The sequence below is a fragment of the Indicator indicator genome, chromosome 9 (assembly GCF_027791375.1).
Source record: "Indicator indicator isolate 239-I01 chromosome 9, UM_Iind_1.1, whole genome shotgun sequence".
Taxonomy (NCBI): Eukaryota; Metazoa; Chordata; class Aves; order Piciformes; family Indicatoridae; genus Indicator; species Indicator indicator.
Genome location: NC_072018.1, coordinates 1,725,932 through 1,745,327, shown reverse-complemented (window position 1 = coordinate 1,745,327; position 19,396 = coordinate 1,725,932). Strand labels below are relative to the sequence as shown.

The following is a 19,396-nucleotide window of genomic DNA, read 5'->3' as shown; positions in this document are numbered from 1 at the left end:
GGAAGGCTCCAGGCTCTGGTTGGTGGTGCCCAGGGACAGGACAAGGCACAACAGGTCCAAGCTGGAACCCAGGAGGTTCCACCTCAACATGAGGAGAAACTTCAGTGTGAAGCTGCTGGAGGCCTGGAGCAGGCTGCCCAGAGAGGTTGTGGAGTCTCCTCTGAAGACGTTCAAACCCTGCCTGGATGCCTTAATGTGTTGCCTGCCCTAGCTGAACTTGATCTCTAGAAGTCCCTTGCAATCCCTAACAATTCTGTGAATCTGTGAAAGATGGGGACAGCCAAGGTAGGCAACAGTAAGACTTGGGGAAATGCCACATCCATATCAGTGTTTATCTGGACATGAGTTAGGCACAGTCCATGAATGTTCGTAGTTTCTGAGCTCACTGAAAACTTGCAGCAGGAAACTATTGAATGTTTGGCTTGTGTTGTGTTTTTCTTTTTTTTTTTTTTTTTTTTTGTTTTTGCTCAGGAAGATGATCTAATGGGTGTTGGGCATATAGCCAAAACCAGCCAAGTTTTGTCATGTTTTTAAGAACCTGAGCTATTGACAAGGCAGACAGACACAGTAGGATCTTGGGAAAAAGAAAGATTTTGGAAAGAGCTGTGGTCAATACCCTAAGAGATATCAGATAGCAGATGTGAGGTCCATCTGAGTCTGAATGAGACATTCTTCCCCAGGAGGGTGGTGAGAGCCTGGCAGAGGTTGCCCAGGGAGGTGGTGGAAGCCTCATCCCTGGAGGTTTTTGCAGCCAGGCTGGGTGTGGCTGTGAGCAACCTGCTGTGGTGTGAGGTGTCCCTGCCCATGGCAGGGGGGTTGGAACTGGCTGAGCCTTGAGGTCCCTTCCAACCCTGACAATTCTGTGATTTTAAGAATCAAATTACTTATTGCTAAAGCCTTGCTAATAAATACTGCCTTACAGCTGTGGAACTGGCAGCTGATTAATTACTCAAAACATCTATTTTATAAATGAGCTGTGAGTGTGAACCAGGCCAGTGAAAACATTTATCCTTCTGCTTTTCAGGAGAAGATTTTGCTGTTGTGCAGCAGGAAATCATTATGATGAAAGACTGTAAACATCCAAACATTGTGGCTTATTTTGGCAGCTATCTCAGGTACAGTTTGTTTCTTTCACTCATTTAAAAATGTGTCTCTCTCTCTCTTTCCTTGTCAAGGACAAATCTAGAAGGTGACTTAGACAAAATATAATTTACCAAGTAAACTTATTTGTTACTATTTTCACCACTTGTATATTAGATTTTTTTCATTTATTTTAAAGTCTCTTCTGTTTACTATGTTGTCACTCTATGGATAAGGTGTATCTTAGCAAAATCTTACACAGTGGCTGTGTAGTCCTGGGTCCTTGGAAAAGGGTTGTTGATTAAAAAGCTTTGAAGTGCACACATAAATGGAAAATGAAGCAGCCCGGACGAAGAAAGAATCTGTGTATCATAGTAGCTTTGAAATTTCTTCCAGTGAAATGTCTCTTAAATACTTTGGGCAGTGTAAATATTGCATGATATAGGCAGAGTTTTTCAGAAATGTTCTGACTTCACTTGTGTTGGCATGCAAAATTATCTGATAGGTCAGAATTGAATGTTGTGTGGAAATAAGGAGGGAAAAAAAAAAAAGAGTAGTGCTATGTTAAGCCTTAAAGATCATTACATACTGAAGTACCTCAGGGACCTCTAGAGATCATCTAGTCCAACCCTCTGCCATCAGCAGGGGCATCCCTAACTAGGTCAGGTTGCTCAGAGCCCTATCAAGCCTGACCTTGAGTATCTCCAGACAAGGGGCCTCAACTACCTCCCTGGGCAACCTGTTGTAGTGTTCCACCACCCCCATGGTACAGAACTTATTCCTAACATCCAATCTAAATCTGCTCTTCTCTTAATTTCAAACCATTGCACCTTGTCCTAGTGCTGCATGACCTTGTAAAGAGTCATAGAATCATAGAATCAAGAAGGCTGGAAGAGACCTCAAAGATCATCGAGTCCAACCTGTCACCCTAAACCTCTAAACTATCTAAACCATGGCACCAAGTGCCACGTCCAATCCCCTCTTGAACACCTCCAGGGATGGTGACTCCACCACCTCCCTGGGCAGCACATTCCAATGGCCAACCACTCTCTCTGTGAAGAACTTTCTCCTCACCTCCAGCCTAAACCTCCCCTGGTGCAGCTTGAGACTGTGTCCTCTTGTTCTGGTGCTGCTTGCCTGGGAGAAGAGACCAACCCCCACCTGGCTGCAACCTCCCTTCAGGTAGTTGTAGAGAGCAATGAGGTCTGCCCTGAGCCTCCTCTTCTCCAGGCTAAACACCCCCAGCTCCCTCAGCCTCTCCTCATAGGGCTTCCCCAGCTTGTTTGTGGGCTCCCTTCAGGTACTGGAAGGCTGCTATAAGGTCTCCCAAGAGCCTTCTCTTCTCTAGGCTGAGCAACTCTCTCAGCCTGTCTTCACAGGAGAGGTGCTCCAGCCCCCTTGATGTTTTCCTTGCCCTCTGGACCTGCTCCAGTGGGTCCATGTCCTTTCTGTGGTGAGGTCTCCAGAGCTGGATGCAGTACTCCAAGTGAGGTCTCACCAGAGCAGAGGGGCTTTTCTGGAATTCAGGGTCCTGAACGCTCCTTGTCTGACTTGCATCCCTTAGGACTGTGAGCTCCAGCAGTGTGTGATCACTGCAGCCCAGGCTGCCTCCAGTGTTGACATCCTGCACTGGTGACCACCAGGCTCAGTGTTGCATCCCCTTGGGCAGAGCTGTCTGTTACTTGGCTTAAGAAGTTATCAGAGAGGCACTGCAGGAGGCTGCTCGATTGCCTACAGCTTGCTGTGTTACTGTGCCAGCAGATGCTGGGGTGGTTGGAGTCCCCCAGCAGGACAGGAGCCTGTGAGCATGATGCCTCCTGTAGCTGGAGTAGGAAGCTTCATCAGTGGGTTCCCCTTCACCAGGCAGCCTGGAGTAGGCATCCCTGACAAGCTTCCCTTTGGTGCCTTGCTCTCTAATCCTTACACACAAGCTTTTGACTTGCTCATGGCTATTCTCTAAGGTCATCTATTCACACTCTCTCCATTTCCTGACATTGAGGACAACACCTCCTGCCCTCCTTCCTCTCCTTCTGAACAGCTGTAGCCATTGACAGACACCCAGGATTTGTCCCACCAAGTGTCAGTAATGGCCACTGTGTTGTAGCATACTCCTGTTCAGCTGCCCTCCACTGCTCCTGGTGACTTCATTTGTACTGCAGTACTGGGAAGGAAACTGTGTTGACATTTCTTAACCTGTGACATGAAGTCTGGTGTGATCCACAAACCTGAAACTGAGTGTTTGGAAATGTTTGCAGCAGAAAGAAGCAAGGGATGACAGAGGGCTGGAGCTCTGCACTGTTGTTAAAGTTCCCCCAGGCTGATTTTTTTTTTTTTTTTTTCACATACAAACTTTTGAGCAGAATGTGAGGATTCCATCTGGGTTTGTTTCTGGAGGTGAGATGATTTTGCATTGTAGAAGCACTAACAAATACATCCACTTGTCTTAGCAGCTGCTTCTTTTAACTGGTCAGAGTAGGAGTACATTGCTTAGCATAACTAATAAAAAGCATTTTAAGATTACATGTGAAAACAAATCCTGTTGCATTTAGCTTTCTTCAAAGTGTTTAGGTTTAAGTGGTAACTTCTTATGATGCTATATTCAGGCTGGGGCTTTGGCTTGGGGAAAAAAAACCAAACCAACCAAAACAAAAACCTTTTCCTCCTTGTTTCAGGATACCAAAATACACATTTGGAGAGCCATAATTACATATTGGCAAACATAGTCAATATTTTCATAGAATCCCAGAATGGCTCAGGTTGGAAGGGACCTCAGAGATCATCTAGTTCAACTGCCCTGCCCTTAAACACCTTCATGGAAGGGACATCCACAGCCTCCTTGGGCAACCTGTTCCAGAGCCTCACCACCCTCCAATTTCCTGAGATCCAGTCTAACCCTCTTCTCCCTCACCTTCAAACTATTCCCCCATGTTCTATCTCTAGACACCCTCAGCAAAAGTCCTTCTGCAGCCTTTCTGTAGGAACCCTTCAGGTATTGGAAGGCAGCTCTGAGGTCCCCCCAGAGCCTTCTCTTCTCCAGGCTGAACACCCCCAGCTCCCTCAGCCTATCCTCACAGCAGAGGTGCTCCAGCTCCTGGATCATCCTTCTGACCCTCTGGCCTCATTCCAGCAGCTCTGTCTCTTTCTTGTGTTGGGGACACCAGAACTGGATGCAGTATTCAAGGTGGGGTCTCAGCAGAGCAGGGTCAAGGGGCAGAATCCTCTCTTGCCCTGGTGGCAGCACTCCTCTTGCTGCAGCCCAGGATACTGTACTTACTGTGCTCTTGCTTCTCTCCCCTTTCTATGGTGTGGTGCTTTTCTTGTTTGAGCAGTGAAAGGGCTGTCTCTGGGCCTCTCATTGTCTGACCTTCTGTGTTTCAAGTCCCCTTCAATGTGAAGACCAAGCAGCAGAGTACCATTGCCCTATATTTGGCAGTTATCAGTGCTTTGCTCCCCACTTGGTCCCTCTTCTGTGTACTTAGGGTTTTTTTTCAGACAGTCAAACTCATGCTTTGCTCTTATCTGAGGTATTAAGTTGCAGACATTAAGTGGTGCTGTTGATCCTGTCCCTGTTTGTTTGCTGTGCTTGCTGTATGCTCTGCAGACAGACAGCAATGTACTCTGTTCCTTTTGATTAGGTGGAGCTTCCTATGTCTCAAAGCACTTAGGTGCAGTAAAAGGCTAAGATAAAAGGCTAGATAGCAAATTAGAAATACAATTTCCTCTCTTGATCCTCTGATGGTGGTGTCCTTTTCTCTAGGGCTTTTCCACGCTGGGAAATTAATGCCCAGAAAGTGAAGGTGTGAATTTACAGCACTTACCTACCTCTTGTCAGCCTGGAGAAAAGATGGCTCCAGGAAGTCCTGACAGCAGCCTTCCACTACCTGAAGGGGATGCTGCAAGAAGGCTGCAGGGGGACTGCTTCCAGAAGCCTGCAGTTACAGGATGAGAGGCAATGGTTTGAAATTAAGGAAGAGAAGACTTAGATTGGATGTTAGGAACAAGTTCTGCACCATGGGGGTGGTGGAGCTCTGGAACAGTTCGTCCAGAGAGGTAGCTGAGGCCCTATCTGTGGAGATACTCAAGGTCAGGTTGAACAGGACTCTGAACAACCTGATCTGGTGGAGGATGTCCCTTCTCACTGTATGAGGTTGGGCTGGATGACCTTTGGAGGTCCCTTCCAACCCAAACCATTCCATATCTCTTTGTGGCTGCTGTCCCAAGCCTGCTGGAATTGTTGTGGCTCTTTGCCACTCCCTTGCTGTTGCTGTTGGCATCAAACAGTATGCAGCCACACAGGAAAAGAGTAGTTTTCATGAGCTCAGTGCTCACAGAAGTGTCCTTGTCCAAGTCTTGCATCACTGTGGGGAAGCAAGCAAGGGGCTCACAGATGTCTTTCTTCAGTGCTTCTTGCTCTTCTTTCTCCCATCTGCCATTGCTAGTTCTGTTTTTGTTCTCAGGTGGTCACATTGCTTCAGTGTCTGACTTTGATCAGTTATTTCAGTGGAAAGCCTTCATACTATTTCAAGCAAAGCTTTAATTAACCTCCAGAAATGTATGGAATGAGTGCCAGGGTCTTGCATTGCTTAAATTCTCTGTAATGCTTGAACAATACTTTTCCCATCACCAGAGGAAGCAGCTGGGGGATGCCTTTGAGCACCATGGATGTAAAAGGGAAGAAGATCCAAGAGACAATTTTGGTTTTTTTTACTTCTCAGCTTATTTTTATTATTTCTCAGCTATTTGCAGAATTTGCAGTTCAGGAGATAAGCTCAGCACTGACACCATTGCCTTGCAAACACTTCTATGAATGTTGGCATTGCTTGCAGGAGTGTCCCTACTATCCTGACAGAGCAAGAACAACTCAAAACCAGAGGTCATGAGCAAGATGCAGAACAATCATCAGTCTGTCCTTTGGTTGTCCTGTGTCTGTTTTGTCAGCCAGGAATGACTAGGCAGGTCCAAAATGCCTTTTTGCAGTCACCCATGGTACACATGGTGACAATGAATCAGTAAGAATAGTAGTGAGTGTCCATGATGGAAGATACCTTTGAATCCTTCAGCCTGTTGTCTACTCCTGGGAAGCCCTTTATATCACAGAAACATTTAGGTTGAAAGAGCCCCTCAGGATCACCAAATCCAACAATGACCCCTACTCTGCAAGGCTCACCCCTAAACCATAGCCCCAAGCACCACATCCAAACCACCTTGGAACACCTCCAGGCTTGGGGACTCCACCACCTCCCTGTGCAGCTCATCCCAGTGCCTGACCACTCTTGTGGAACAATTCTTCCTCCTGTGCAGTCTGACCCTGCCCTGCTGCAGCTTGAGGCTGTTCCCTCTTGTTGTGTCACTAATCAGCTGGGAGAAGAGACCAGCACCAACCTCTCCACAACCTCCTTCCAAGCAGCTGGAGGGAGCCAGGAGGTCTCCCCTCAGCCTCCTCTCTTTCACACTACCCATCCCCAGCTCCTTCAGTCTCTCTCCATCAGATTTCTTCTCCAGGCCCTTCCCAGCTTCCTTGCCCTCCTCTGCCCTGGCTCCAGCACCTCCACATCTCTCTTGCACTGAGGAGCCCAAAGCTGGACCCAACACTGGAGCTGTGGCCTCCCCAGAGCTGAGTCCAAGAGGACAATCCCCTCCCTGCTCCTGCTGGACACAGCATTCCTGATGCCAGCCAGGATGCCTTTGGCTCTCTTGGCCACCTGGGCACCCTGCTGGCTCCTCTTCAGCTGCTTGGCCATCAGCACCCCCAGGTCCCTTTCTGCCAGCAGCTTTCCAGCCACACTGCCCCAAGCCTGCAGCCTTGCTTGGGGTTGTTGTGGCCCAAGGTCAGGCCCTGGCACTTGGCCTTGTTGCAGCTCCTCCTGGTAATGTTGGAGGTGTAGTGAGTCAGACTGAATTGATTCCTTTAGAGGAACCTAAAGAACTTGTCCCTGATCCCTACCACAAAAAACATCCATAGGTAGTTTTGAGGGAAAAGCCTTCATCTGGGAAGGCATTTAGCTACACCCTGGGCTCCACACACTGTAGCTTTGTCTGAAGCATTAAAGAGTTTGAGTCCATTTGTTTCAAAAGAAATTGAGGGCTTTTTGATTTGGGTTTGGGTTTTTGGGTACTTTTTTTTGAGGTGAAAAAGTAGAGGAGAAGTGAAAAGGAAGAAGAAATAAGAACTCATCTGTTCTATCTCTTGATGAGAATACATTTCATTTTTATAGTAGGTCTTGATCAGTGTGTACATTTTGTTAATACTGTTTCTATTACTGTGGCACAGAGTCCGCTTGGAGGCCTGTGGCCAGTGGTGTTCCCCAGGGGTCAGTATTGGGTCCAGTTTTGTTCCATATCTTTATCAATGACCTGGGTGAGGGCACAGAGAGTACCCTCAGCAAGTTCTGATGATACAAAACTGGGGGGGGTGGGGGTGGCTGACACCCCTCAGGCTGTGCTGCCATCCAATGTGACCTGGACAGGCTGAGAGCTGGGTGTAGGCAAACCTCATGGAGTTCAGTAAGGACAAGTGCAGGGTCCTGCATCTGGGGAGGAATAACACCAGGCACCAGGACAGGTTAGAGGCTGCCCTGCTGGAGAGCAGCTCCATGGAGGAAGACCTTGGAGTGCTGGTGGGCAGCAAGTTCTGCATGGGACAGCAATGTGCCCTTGTGGCCAAGAGAGCCAATGGGATCCTGGGGAGCAGCAAGGAAAGTGTGGCCAGCAGGGCTGGGGAGGTTCTGCTGCCCCTCTGCTCTGCCCTGCTGAGACCACCCCTGGAATGCTGTGTCCAGTTCTGGGCTCCCCAGGTCAAGAGAGACAGAGACCTGCTGGAGAGAGTCCAAGGGAGAGCCAGGAGGATGATTTGGGGACTTGAGCATCTCCCCTGGGAAGAGAGACTGAGAGCCCTGGGGCTGTTTAGTGTGGAGAGGAGAAGGCTGAGAGGGATCTGATCAATGTCTATCAATATCTGAGGGCTGGGGGTCAGTGGAGGGGGCCAGGCTCTTTTGGGTGGTGCACAGTGATAAGCCAAGGAACAATGGGTTCAAACTTGAACACAGAAGATTTCAGCTCAACATGAGGAGAAACTTCTTTGCAGTGAGGGTGACAGAGCCCTGGAACAGGCTGCCCAGGGGGGTTGTGGAGTCTCCTTCTCTGGAGCCTTTCCAAAGCCACCTGGATGCATTCCTGTGCAGACTACCCTAAGTGATGCTGCTCTGGCAGGGGGGTTGGACCTGATGATCTCTGGAGGTCCCTTCCAGCTTCTCATACACTGTGATACTCCAATGAACCCTGGAATATTTTTAGTCTTCACTTCCTATTTTGACAGGCAAGTATGACATAAAGATTAAATCATCTTCATGATTTGACTTGTACTTTTTCATGATACAAAAGCTTGTTAGGTTGTGCTTTTTAATGTTTGCATCCTCTGACTTAGCCTTTGTAGGTGCTGTTTTGAGGCTTGACAGCTAATTAATGGGTTTGTGTTCACTTTTCAGACGAGACAAGCTCTGGATTTGCATGGAATTCTGTGGAGGTGGCTCCCTACAGGATATTTATCATGGTATGTCAAGAGTAATTGCTTCAAGTAAAGCTTATCTTCAAAAAGGAAGATGATTGCAGTGCTTTGGAACCAGAGAGCAGGAATAGTAAACTAATTGCCAATAATAATCATAGAATCAGTCAGGGCTGGAAGGGACCACAAGCATCATCTAGTTCCAACCGCCCTGCCATGGGCAGGGACACCTCACACTAGATCAGGCTGGCCAGAGCCTCATCCAGCCTGGCCTTAAACACCTTAAACATAATAATCCATTGAAGATCAATTTTAGCTGATGTATTTACACAGTTGGTTAGATTTGGGGCTGGTTTCTTTCAACAAAATTAGCTACAGTGTGATTTTTTTTTTTTTGAGCAGAAGTGATTTCCTTCCTTCCTTCCTTCCTCCAGGAGCTCACATACCCATCAGTATTTTTCAAAGGCTATACAATTAGACAATATTGTATTGTAAATATAAATCCTCATGTGCTGTCACATTTCATAACCATTTTGCTTCTGCACTTTATAGTAGAATCTGCACCACACTGCCTATAGGTACCTAGATAAGTGGACTGTTTTTTCATGGATGCTCTTGGCCTTGTGGTGTCTGTAGCAGTGGTGCCATGAGGGTGGGTTTTGTGTTTGCCTTTTTCATGCTGGGTACACAATGTGAAAAGCAAAGGTGGCCTCTGTGGTTGCTTTATGCTTAGGTACAACGAGTGGCCAAAGAATCAAGGGGCATGTATGAATCTGTTGCATGAAGAGAGGATCAGTCAGTTGATTGGTTGCTGATTTTTCAAGAGACCAAATCAGTTTGGAGGGATTTTCTTGTCCTGGAATTAAGACTTGCTTAGGAAAGGAGTGTGCCATGAGTAAGAGAATCGTAGAATGTTTTGGGTTAGAAGGGACCTCCAAAGGTCATCCAGTCCAACCTCCCTGCAGTGAGAAGGGACATCCTCCACTAGATCAGGTTGCTCAGAGCCTTGTCCAGCCTAACCTTCAATATCTCCAGGGATGGGGCCTCAACTACCTCCCTGGGCAACCTGTTGCAGTCATCCAGCACCCTCATAGTGCAGAACTTGTTCCTCACATCCAGTGGCTTTGTGGTTCTCGGGTGAGGTTTTCCAGACAGGAAATCTCTCACTATTGTACATTGGGAATATTTTGCATGCTAGGATCTCTGCATCCTTCTCTTTAATCTGGGTGGAATTAAACCAAGGCACCAATTCCCAAGTTCACACCATGTTCCTGCTGTAGTCTTTTGAGCCTTGTTGATCCTTTACATCTATGCCAGTGCTGCTAGTGCTCAGTATTTTTGTTTGCTATGCAGAACACCTGCTGTAGGGCAGGAAATGAGCTTGTGCCATATAACTGCCTGACTAGGTGTCATACAGGGGCTGTTTCCTGTTGCAGCTGATTTTTTGGCTTCTCTGCCAGCAGCTAAAGTGGAAAGCTCTTCTCTGATCTTATTTATGTTCTAAAGGGCCTCACTCCACTTGAACTGTAGGCATCTGTAATCTTTAAATTCATTTAAATCAAGGTCTCAAACATACATACCTATAAATACATTCCAGGATGCTCCTGTAGTTAGCTTCATGTGGATTTGGAGCTTTTCTTTCAGAAGAGCAAGATGGATCTAGACCTGTTTTGAAGATGCTTATTGCATGATGTTAATATGGCTGGGGGTTTTGTAGAAGCTAAGCAGTTAGGTGCTTAAAACTTCTCATTTTTAACTCCCTGTTCCTTCAGTTTCCTTGGAGAAGCACAAAGAGGCAGGCAGGCAGGAGGAGGGAGTCAAGCAGGCAAGGCAGGAGAAGGAGAGAGGGAGGCAGGCGGGCAAGGCAGGAGAAGGAGAGAGGGAGGCAGGCGAGGCAGGAGAAGGAGAGAGGGAGGCAGGCGAGGCAGGAGAAGGAGAGAGGGAGGCAGGCAAGGCAGGAGAAGGGAGGAGAGAGGGAGGCAGGCGAGGCAGGAGAAGGGAGGAGAGGGAGGCAGGCGAGGCAGGAGAAGGAGGAGAGGGAGGCAGGCGAGGCAGGAGAAGGGAGGAGAGGGGAGGCAGGCGAGGCAGGAGAAGGGAGGAGGAGGGAGGCAGGCGAGGCAGGAGAAGGAGGAGGGAGGGAGGCAGGCGAGGCAGGAGAAGGGAGAGAGGGAGGCAGGCGAGGCAGGAGAAGGGAGGAGAGAGGGAGGCAGGCGAGGCAGGAGAAGGGAGGAGGGAGGGAGGCAGGCGAGGCAGGAGAAGGGAGGAGGGAGGGAGGCAGGCGAGGCAGGAGAAGGGAGAGGGAGGGAGGCAGGCGAGGCAGGAGAAGGGAGGAGGGAGGGAGGCAGGCGAGGCAGGAGAGGGAGGAGGGAGGGAGGCAGGCGAGGCAGGAGAGGGAGGAGGGAGGGAGGCAGGCGAGGCAGGAGAAGGGAGGAGGGAGGGAGGGAGGCAGGCGAGGCAGGAGAAGGGAGGAGGGAGGGAGGGAGGCAGGCGAGGCAGGAGAAGGGAGGAGGGAGGGAGGGAGGCAGGCGAGGCAGGAGAAGGGAGGAGGGAGGGAGGGAGGCAGGCGAGGCAGGAGAAGGGAGGAAGGAGGGGGAGAGAGGCAGGCGAGGCAGGAGAAGGGAGGAGGAGGGGGAGGGAGGCAGGCGAGGCAGGAGAAGGGAGGAGGAGGGGGAGGGAGGCAGGCGAGGCAGGAGAAGGGAGGAGGAGGGAGGGAGGCAGGCGAGGCAGGAGAAGGGAGGAGGAGGGGGAGGGAGGCAGGCGAGGCAGGAGAAGGGAGGAGGAGGGGGAGGGAGGCAGGCGAGGCAGGAGAAGGGAGGAGGAGGGGAGGGAGGCAGGCGAGGCAGGAGAAGGGAGGAGGGGGAGGGAGGCAGGCGAGGCAGGAGAAGGGAGGAGGGAGGGGAGGCAGGCGAGGCAGGAGAAGGGAGGAGGAGGGAGGGAGGCAGGCGAGGCAGGAGAAGGGAGGAGGAGGGAGGGAGGCAGGAGAGGGAGGGAGGAGGGAGGGAGGGAGGGGAGGCAGGAGAGGAGGGAGGGAGGAGGGAGGGAGGCAGGAGAAGGGAGGGAGGAGGGAGGGAGGCAGGAGAGGGAGGGAGGGAGGGAGGGAGGGAGGCAGGAGAGGGAGGGAGGAGGGAGGGAGGCAGGGAGGCAGGAGAGGGAGGGAGGGAGGGAGGGAGGCAGGGAGGCAGGAGAGGGAGGGAGGAGGGAGGGAGGCAGGAGATGGGAGGGAGGAGGGAGGGAGGCAGGAGGAGGGAGGGAGGGAGGGAGGGAGGGAGGGAGGAGGGAGGGAGGCGGGAGGGAGGCAGGAGATGGGAGGGAGGCGGGAGGGAGGCAGGAGATGGGAGGGAGGCGGGAGGGAGGCAGGAGATGGGAGGGAGGCGGGAGGGAGGCAGGAGATGGGGAGGGAGGGGGGGAGGGAGGCAGGAGATGGGAGGGAGGCGGGAGGGAGGCAGGAGAGGGAGGGAGGCGGGAGGGAGGCAGGGAGGGAGGGAGGCGGGAGGGAGGCAGGAGATGGGAGGGAGGCGGGAGGGAGGCAGGAGATGGGAGGGAGGCGGGAGGGAGGCAGGAGATGGGAGGGAGGGGGGAGGGAGGGGAGGCAGGAGAGGGAGGGAGGAGGGGAGGGAGGCAGGAGATGGGAGGGAGGCGGGAGGGAGGCAGGAGATGGGAGGGAGGCGGGAGGGAGGCAGGAGATGGGAGGGAGGCGGGAGGGAGGCAGGAGATGGGAGGGAGGAGGGGAGGGGGAGGCAGGAGAGGGAGGGAGGGAGGGGAGGGAGGCAGGAGAGGGAGGAGGAGGAGGGAGGCAGGAGATGGGAGGGAGGCGGAGGAGGCAGGAGATGGGAGGGAGGAGGGAGGGAGGCAGGAGATGGGAGGGAGGGGGAGGGAGGCAGGAGGGAGGGAGGGAGGAGGAGGGAGGGAGGAGGAGGGAGGGAGGAGGGAGGGAGGCAGGAGATGGGAGGGAGGAGGGAGGGAGGCAGGAGAGGGAGGGAGGGGAGGGAGGGAGGCAGGAGAGGGAGGGAGGAGGGAGGGAGGCAGGAGAGGGAGGGAGGAGGGAGGGAGGCAGGAGAGGGAGGGAGGAGGGAGGGAGGCAGGAGATGGGAGGGAGGAGGGAGGGAGGCAGGAGAGGGAGGGAGGAGGGAGGGAGGCAGGAGATGGGAGGGAGGAGGGAGGGAGGCAGGAGATGGGAGGGAGGAGGGAGGGAGGCAGGAGAGGGGGAGGGAGGGAGGGAGGGAGGGAGGCAGGAGGGAGGGGAGGGAGGAGGGAGGGAGGCAGGGAGGGAGGGAGGAGGGGGGAGGCAGGGAGGCAGGAGAGGGAGGAGGGAGGGGGAGCAGGCGAGGCAGGAGAAGGGAGGAAGGAGGGGGAGGCAGGGAGGCAGGAGAAGGGAGGAAGGAGGGGGAGGCAGGCGAGGCAGGAGAAGGGAGGAAGGAGGGGGAGGCAGGCGAGGCAGGAGAAGGGAGGAAGGAGGGGGAGGCAGGCGAGGCAGGAGAAGGGAGGAAGGAGGGGGAGGCAGGCAGGCGAGGCAGGAGGAGGAAGGGAGGCAGGCGAGGCAGGAGGAGGGAGGGGGAGGCAGGAGGAGGGAGGAGGGAGGGAGGCAGGCGAGGCAGGAGAAGGAGGGAGGCAGGCAGGAGCAGGAAAACCATAGACTTGATTTTTATAACTTATTTTTCCCCTCCCTTCTGTTTCAGTGACTGGACCACTGTCAGAACAGCAGATTGCCTATGTCAGCAGAGAAACATTACAGGTAGTATGTTCTCAGGTTCTCATGGTTGATTGTTCATGTGCAAGAATTGAAAGCTAAAATGCAAGGTTGCAAACAGGTGCCCATGGTGTAGCCTTTTCCTCTAGCCTTTGAACCTAGAACTGCTGTGTATAACTGTATAACCTGAAATTATCCTGGATCATTGGAAGCAAACTGGCCTAGTCTTCCTGCTGTTAGTTTATTTTATCTTCACAGTGGGGAAGCAGCATATTTATTAATCTCCATTTGTGGTACAAATGTCTTGTTGTTAAGTTTGAAAGAAAATGTACGGACTCTGGGTTTTGTATCTGACAGTTGATCTGTGCCAACAAGAAGAAAGCAAAATTGCCAGTGTGTTTGAGGTGGTCAGGTTAAGGCCACCAGCATGTTCTCATAGCTATAGTAGTTTTCATTTTCCTATCACAGAATGTTAGGGGCTGGAAGGGACCTTGAAAGCTCATCCAGTCCAACCCCCCCTGCCAGAGCAGCATCACCTAGAGCAGATCACACTGGAAAGCATCCAGGGGAGTTTTGAATATCTCCAGACAGGGAGACTCCACAATGCCCCTGGGCAGCCTGTTCCAGTCTTCTGTCACCCTCACAGTGAAATAATTCTTCCCCCTGTTTCCATGGAACTTCCAATGCCTCAGCTCCTACCCAGTGTCCCTTGTGCTGTCACTGGCATCACCCAGCAGAGTCTGGCTCCATCCTCTTGGCACTCACCCTTTACATATTCATAAACAGGAATGAGACCATCCTCAGGCTCCTCATCTCCAAGCTGAAGAGCCCTCAGCTCACTCAGTCTCTCCTCCTGAAGAAGATGTTCCACTCCCTGAATTAAAGATTGAGTGCACCAGTAAAACTGAGTCAGAAAGGGCATTTTTGGTGGATGTCTTGCTTCCATATGTGAGAGCAATTCATAGTTTCCAGTGAATGCAAATCTGTTGAATGCTGTCAGTTGGGTGCTGCTGCTTCTCTCAAATGCATTCTTAGAATAGTTCTTTCCCTGAGCCAGCTCCTTTGTATGCCACTTACCATCTCATTATGCTGTGCCAGAGATTGCTGCCTTCTGACCTAGAGGACATGGCTTTTTTCCTTTTAATCTCTGCAGTGAAGTGATACCTGGGGGGGGGAGTCTTTTGGGGTTTGAATCTTTAAACCCTTTTGTTTAAAGGGTTTAAAGAATCACCGAATGGTTTGGGTTGGAAGGGACCTTTAAAGGTCATTTAGTCCCAACAGTCTATGTCCCCTGCAATAAGCAGGGACATAAAGATGAAACATAAACACAGCCATAAACTAGAGCAGGTTGCTCAGAGCCCTGTCCAGCCAGACCTTGAATGTTTCCAGGGTTGGGGTATCTACAACCTCTTTGGGAAACCTGTTCTAGTGTTTCACCTCCCTCATTGTAACAAGTGTCTTCCTCAGCTGTAGTCTAAGTGTACCCTCTTTAAGTTTAAAGCCATTACCCCTTGTCCTCTTGCTGCAGGCCCTGCTAAAAAAGGTCTAGCCCCATCTTTCTTACAAACCCCTGTTAAGAATCAAAAGGCCTCCCCACAGCCTTCTCTTCTGAAGGCCAAAGAGCTCCAACTCTTTCAGCTTTTCCTCATAAGAGAAGTATTCCATCACTGATCATTTTTGTGGCCTTCCTCTGGACCTGCTCCATGTCTTTCCTGTGCTGGAGACTTCAGAGCTGAACACAGTACTTCAGGTGGGGTCTTGCCAGAGCACAGTGGCAGAAACCTCTCTCTTGACCTGCTGGCTATTCTTCTTTTGATGCAGTCCTGGACACGTTTTGCTTTCTGGGCTGCAAGCCTGCACTGCTGGCTCATGTCCAGCTTTTCATCCACCAGTACTCTCAGGTCCTTCTTGGCTGAGCTGCTCTCAATTCCTTCATCCTCCAGACTGTATTGATACTGGGAATTGCCCTGATCCAGGTCCAGGCCTTGCGTCTCTCATGAGATTCACACTGGGCCTGTTGCTTGAGCTTGTCTCGTGCCTCTGTGGATAATATCCCATCCCTCAGGTGTGTCAACTGCACCACTTGCCTTAGTGTCACCTGCAGATTTGCCAAGGGTGCACTCGATTCTCCTATGTCACTACTGAAGATATTAAACAGTACTGGTGCCCATACAGAGCCTGAAAGGGCTCCAGTCCTCAGTGACCTCCATAGAATCACAGAATTGTTAGGGTTGGAGGGGATCTCATGGAGCATCCAGTTCCAACCCCCCTGCCATGGGCAGGGATACCTCACACTCCAGCAGGTTGCTCACAGCCACATCCAGCCTGGCTGCAAAAACCTCCAGGGATGAGGCTTCCACCACCTCCCTGGGCAACCTCTGCCAGGCTCTCACCACCCTCATGGGGAAGAATTTATTCCTAACATCCAATCTGAATCTACCCATTTCTATTTTTATTCCGTTCCCCCCACTCCTATCCCTACCTGACATCCTAAAAAGTCCTTCCCCAGGTTTTTTGGAGCCCCCTGCAGATACTGGAAGGCCACAGGAAGTTCCCCAGGGAGCCTTCTCCTCTCCAGCCTGCACAACCCCAACTCTCTCAGGCTGTCTCCAGAGCAGAGCAGCTCCAGCCCTCTGCTCCTCCTCATGGCCCTTCTCTGGACACCTTCCAGCACCTCTAGAGCCTTCCTATAACAGAGGCTCCAGAACTGGACCCAGAGCTCCAGGTGTGGTCTGAGCAGAGTGGAGCAGAGGGGCAGAATCCCCTCCCTGGCCCTGCTGGCCACATTTCTCTTGCTGCAGCCCAGGCTCTGCTTGGCTCTCTGGGCTGCAAGTGCTCACTGCTGGCTCCTGCTGAGCTTCTCCTCCCCTAGCACCCCCAAGGCCTTTTCTTCAGGGCTGCTCTCCAGCCAGTCCCTGCCCAGCCTGGATCAGTGCCTGAGATTGCCCTGACCCAGCTGCAAGACCTCCATCTACATGTCAAGCCATTAACTACTACTCTTGGGATATGTCCATATGTTTAGGACCATCCATGAAAATCCTGGCAATGGAAAACCATCCAAACTTACTTTTTGCAGTCAGCTCTATGATGCCTTGCAAAGAAGTTGTCTTGACATGGATATCTCATGTGAAAATGCAGTTTTCAAGAGGTTCATGACTGCAGAGCAAGGAAGATGTGTTGTTTTACCCCTGCATGAGAATTTTGGGGCCAAACTTGAAGTGCCGGCAGGTTGAGGGAGGTGATTCTCTCCCTCTCTACTCCGCTCTGCTGAGACCCCTCCTGGAGTACTGCATCGAGTTCTGGAGCCCCTATTACAAGAGGGATATGGACATGCTGGAAGGTGTCCAGAGAAGGGCCACCAGGATGAGCAGAGGGCTGGAGCTGCTCTGCTATGAGGAGAGACTGAGAGAGTTGGGGCTGTTCAGTCTGGAGAACAGAAGGCTCTGAGGAGACCTTCTTGTGGCCTTCCAGAACCTGAAGGAGGCCTACAGCAAAGCTGGGGAGGGACTTTTTAGCATCTCAGGTAGTGACAGGACCATGGGGAATGGAACAAAGCTGGAAGTGGGGAGGTTGAGGCTGGATGTGAGGAAGAAGTTCTTCCCCATGAGGGTGGTGAGAGCCTGGAATGGGTTGTCCAGGGAGGTGGTTGAGGCCCCATCCCTGGAGGTGTTTAAGGCCAGGCTGGATGAGGCTCTGGCCTGCCTGATCCTAGTGTGAGGTGTCCCTGCCCATGGCAGGGGGGTTGGAACTGGATGATCCTTGTGGTCCCTTCCAACCCTCACTGATACTATGAGTCTATGACACTGTCCCCCCACTGTCAGGCAGGGATTTGGTTTCATAGAATTCATCCAGAATTTAGAGCTTCCAAGTCATTTTGAGTCCTAAGATGATTTGGTACTGTCAGTGAGACTCAGAGGCAGATTAATGCTTCTGCAGACACCCATGAATTGGAGTTTAGCTCCTGTGTAAGGCTCAAGAGTGCTGTCTGCTCTCATGGTGCTGGGCTGAATGAAGCATGTGATGATGTGATAGCTGCAGTAGGTATCCAGTGATCCATCTGTTCAAGAGCAGAATGTTAGGCATTTTCACAAGAATGGTCTAGAAAGGTGACACTTATCAAGGAAAACTCAGGCAGGGAATGCACTCCCTACAGTAGATGTTCAGAGAGTCACAGATGGCATTGGTTTGGAAGGGAGCCTCCAAGGACATCTTGCCCAACCCCCCTGCACTCAGCAGGGACCCCTCCAGCTAGAGCAGGCTGCACAGGGACACAGCCAGGCTGAGCTTGGATGGCTCCAGGGCTGGGGCCTCAAGCACAGCCCTGGGCAGCCTGTGCCAGTGTCTCACCACTCTCCTTGGGCACAACTTCCTCCTCAGCTCCAACCTCAAGCTGCCCTGCTCCACTTTCAAAGCCCTGCCCCTGGGCCTAGCACTCCAAGCCCTTCTCAACAGTCCCTCCCCAGCCTGCCTGCAGCTCCCCTGCAGACATTGAAATGCAGCTCTGAGCTCTCCCTGCAGCCTTCTCCTCTGCAGGCTCAACAGCCCCAAGTCTTTCAGCCTGTCTTTGTAGGAAAGGTGCTCCAGCCTTCCTCTGGACTCTGTCCAGCAGGTGTATGTCTGTCTTATGCTAGGGGCCCCATAGCTGGACACAGCCCTGCAGGTGAGGTCTCCCCAGAGCAGAACAGAGTGGTCATTACAGAATCACTAAGTTAGGGGCTGGAAGGGATGTCTAAAGTTCATCCAGTCCAACCCCCCTGCCCGAGCAGGGTCACCTAGGGCAGATCACAAAGGAACACACCCAGATGGGTCATGAATATCTCCAGAGAGGGAGATATCCACAACTCCCCTGGGCAGCCTGTTTCAGTGTTCTGTTACCCTCACAGGGAGAAAATTCTTCCTCCTGTTCTCATGGAACTGCCTATGCCTTAGCTTTCACCCATGGCCCCTTGTGTTGTCATTGGGCATCGCCCAGCAGAGCCTGGCTCCATCCTCTTGGCACTCACCCTGCACATCTTTCAGGCTCCTCTTCTCCAAGCTAAAGAGCCCCAGCTCCCTCAGCCTGTCCTTGTAAGGAAGATGTTCTGCTCCTTTAATCATCTTTGTGGCTCTCTGGTGGACTCTCTCTAGGAGCTCCCTGTCCTTCTTGAACCGATGGGCCCAGAACTGGACACAATATTCCAGATGTGGCCTCACCAGAGGAGAGGGGGAGGAGAACCTCCTCTCTGACCTCTTAACAACCACCCCAGGCTGCCCTTGGCCTTCCTGGATACAAGAGCACATTGCTGGCTCATGGCCAACATCCCATCCACCAGGACCCCCAGGGCCTTTTCCCCTTCCCTGCTCTCCAGCAGCTCAGTCCCCAACCTCTCCTGCTCCTGGGGGTTGTTCTGTCCCAAGTGCGAGACTCTTCCATCTGCCCTGTGGTGTAGGTATTCTGTTAGTACAGATTGAATTTGCAAATGCAGTTCAGCTGCACTGGAATGTGACATTGACTCCTTTGGATGATTGAAATGGTTCACAATTAAGTGAGCAGTGTGTGTGAAATGGAAAAGCCTGGAGTAAATGATTATCTGAATATTTTATGCAGGGCCTATATTATCTTCACAGCAAAGGAAAGATGCACAGAGATATCAAGGTAAGTAAAAACTGAAGGGAATTCTGATGTATTTATGATAGGCTCCATCACCTCTGATGGATCTTTTACCCTTATGTATCAATTTGGGGGGATAAAATGCAACCATAGAAATAAGAAAATCATCTGCAGGTCCTCTGGGCTTGAATTCTGTTTTTTTGCCTAAGTTAGGCAGTGGGAGTAGCTGTCCTGTTACACTTGAAAGGCAGAGAAGGTCAAGAGGCTGTGCACTGGGGCCTGTCACACTATTTACCCAGCTCCATGTGTAAGGCTCATTAACTGTGCTCGTGCAGTGTTTGCCCAAGCAGCCTTTGTTTTACTGCAGGCCTCACTTCCTGCTCTCTGAAAAGTCACAATGGGGAGAAACAGAGGTTTTTGGAGGCCCACCTGTGCTGCCTTCCCATCTAATTCATGGGCAGTGCTGACATTTGGAGCTGAGTTTAGTTGAGCTCCAACCTTCACTCAGCTCAGCCTCTACCTAGGTGTAGGTTGACAT

The 19,396-nt window shown here is 51.6% G+C and overlaps 1 protein-coding gene across 2 annotated transcripts in view; it reads left to right on the top strand.

Annotated features, from left to right (window-relative positions):
* The first annotated feature begins 1,039 nt into the window (after positions 1 to 1,039).
* MAP4K3 (mitogen-activated protein kinase kinase kinase kinase 3) overlaps positions 1,040 to 19,396 on the top strand; it is an 83,195-nt gene continuing 64,838 nt past the window's right edge. For both annotated transcript variants that reach the window (XM_054383704.1, XM_054383703.1), the window contains exons 1-4: positions 1,040 to 1,115; positions 8,565 to 8,629; positions 13,258 to 13,313; positions 18,856 to 18,903. In XM_054383704.1, coding sequence (XP_054239679.1) covers positions 1,060 to 1,115; positions 8,565 to 8,629; positions 13,258 to 13,313; positions 18,856 to 18,903 — 225 coding nt within the window. In that variant the 5' untranslated portion in view covers positions 1,040 to 1,059. The remainder of the gene's footprint in view (positions 1,116 to 8,564; positions 8,630 to 13,257; positions 13,314 to 18,855; positions 18,904 to 19,396) is intronic.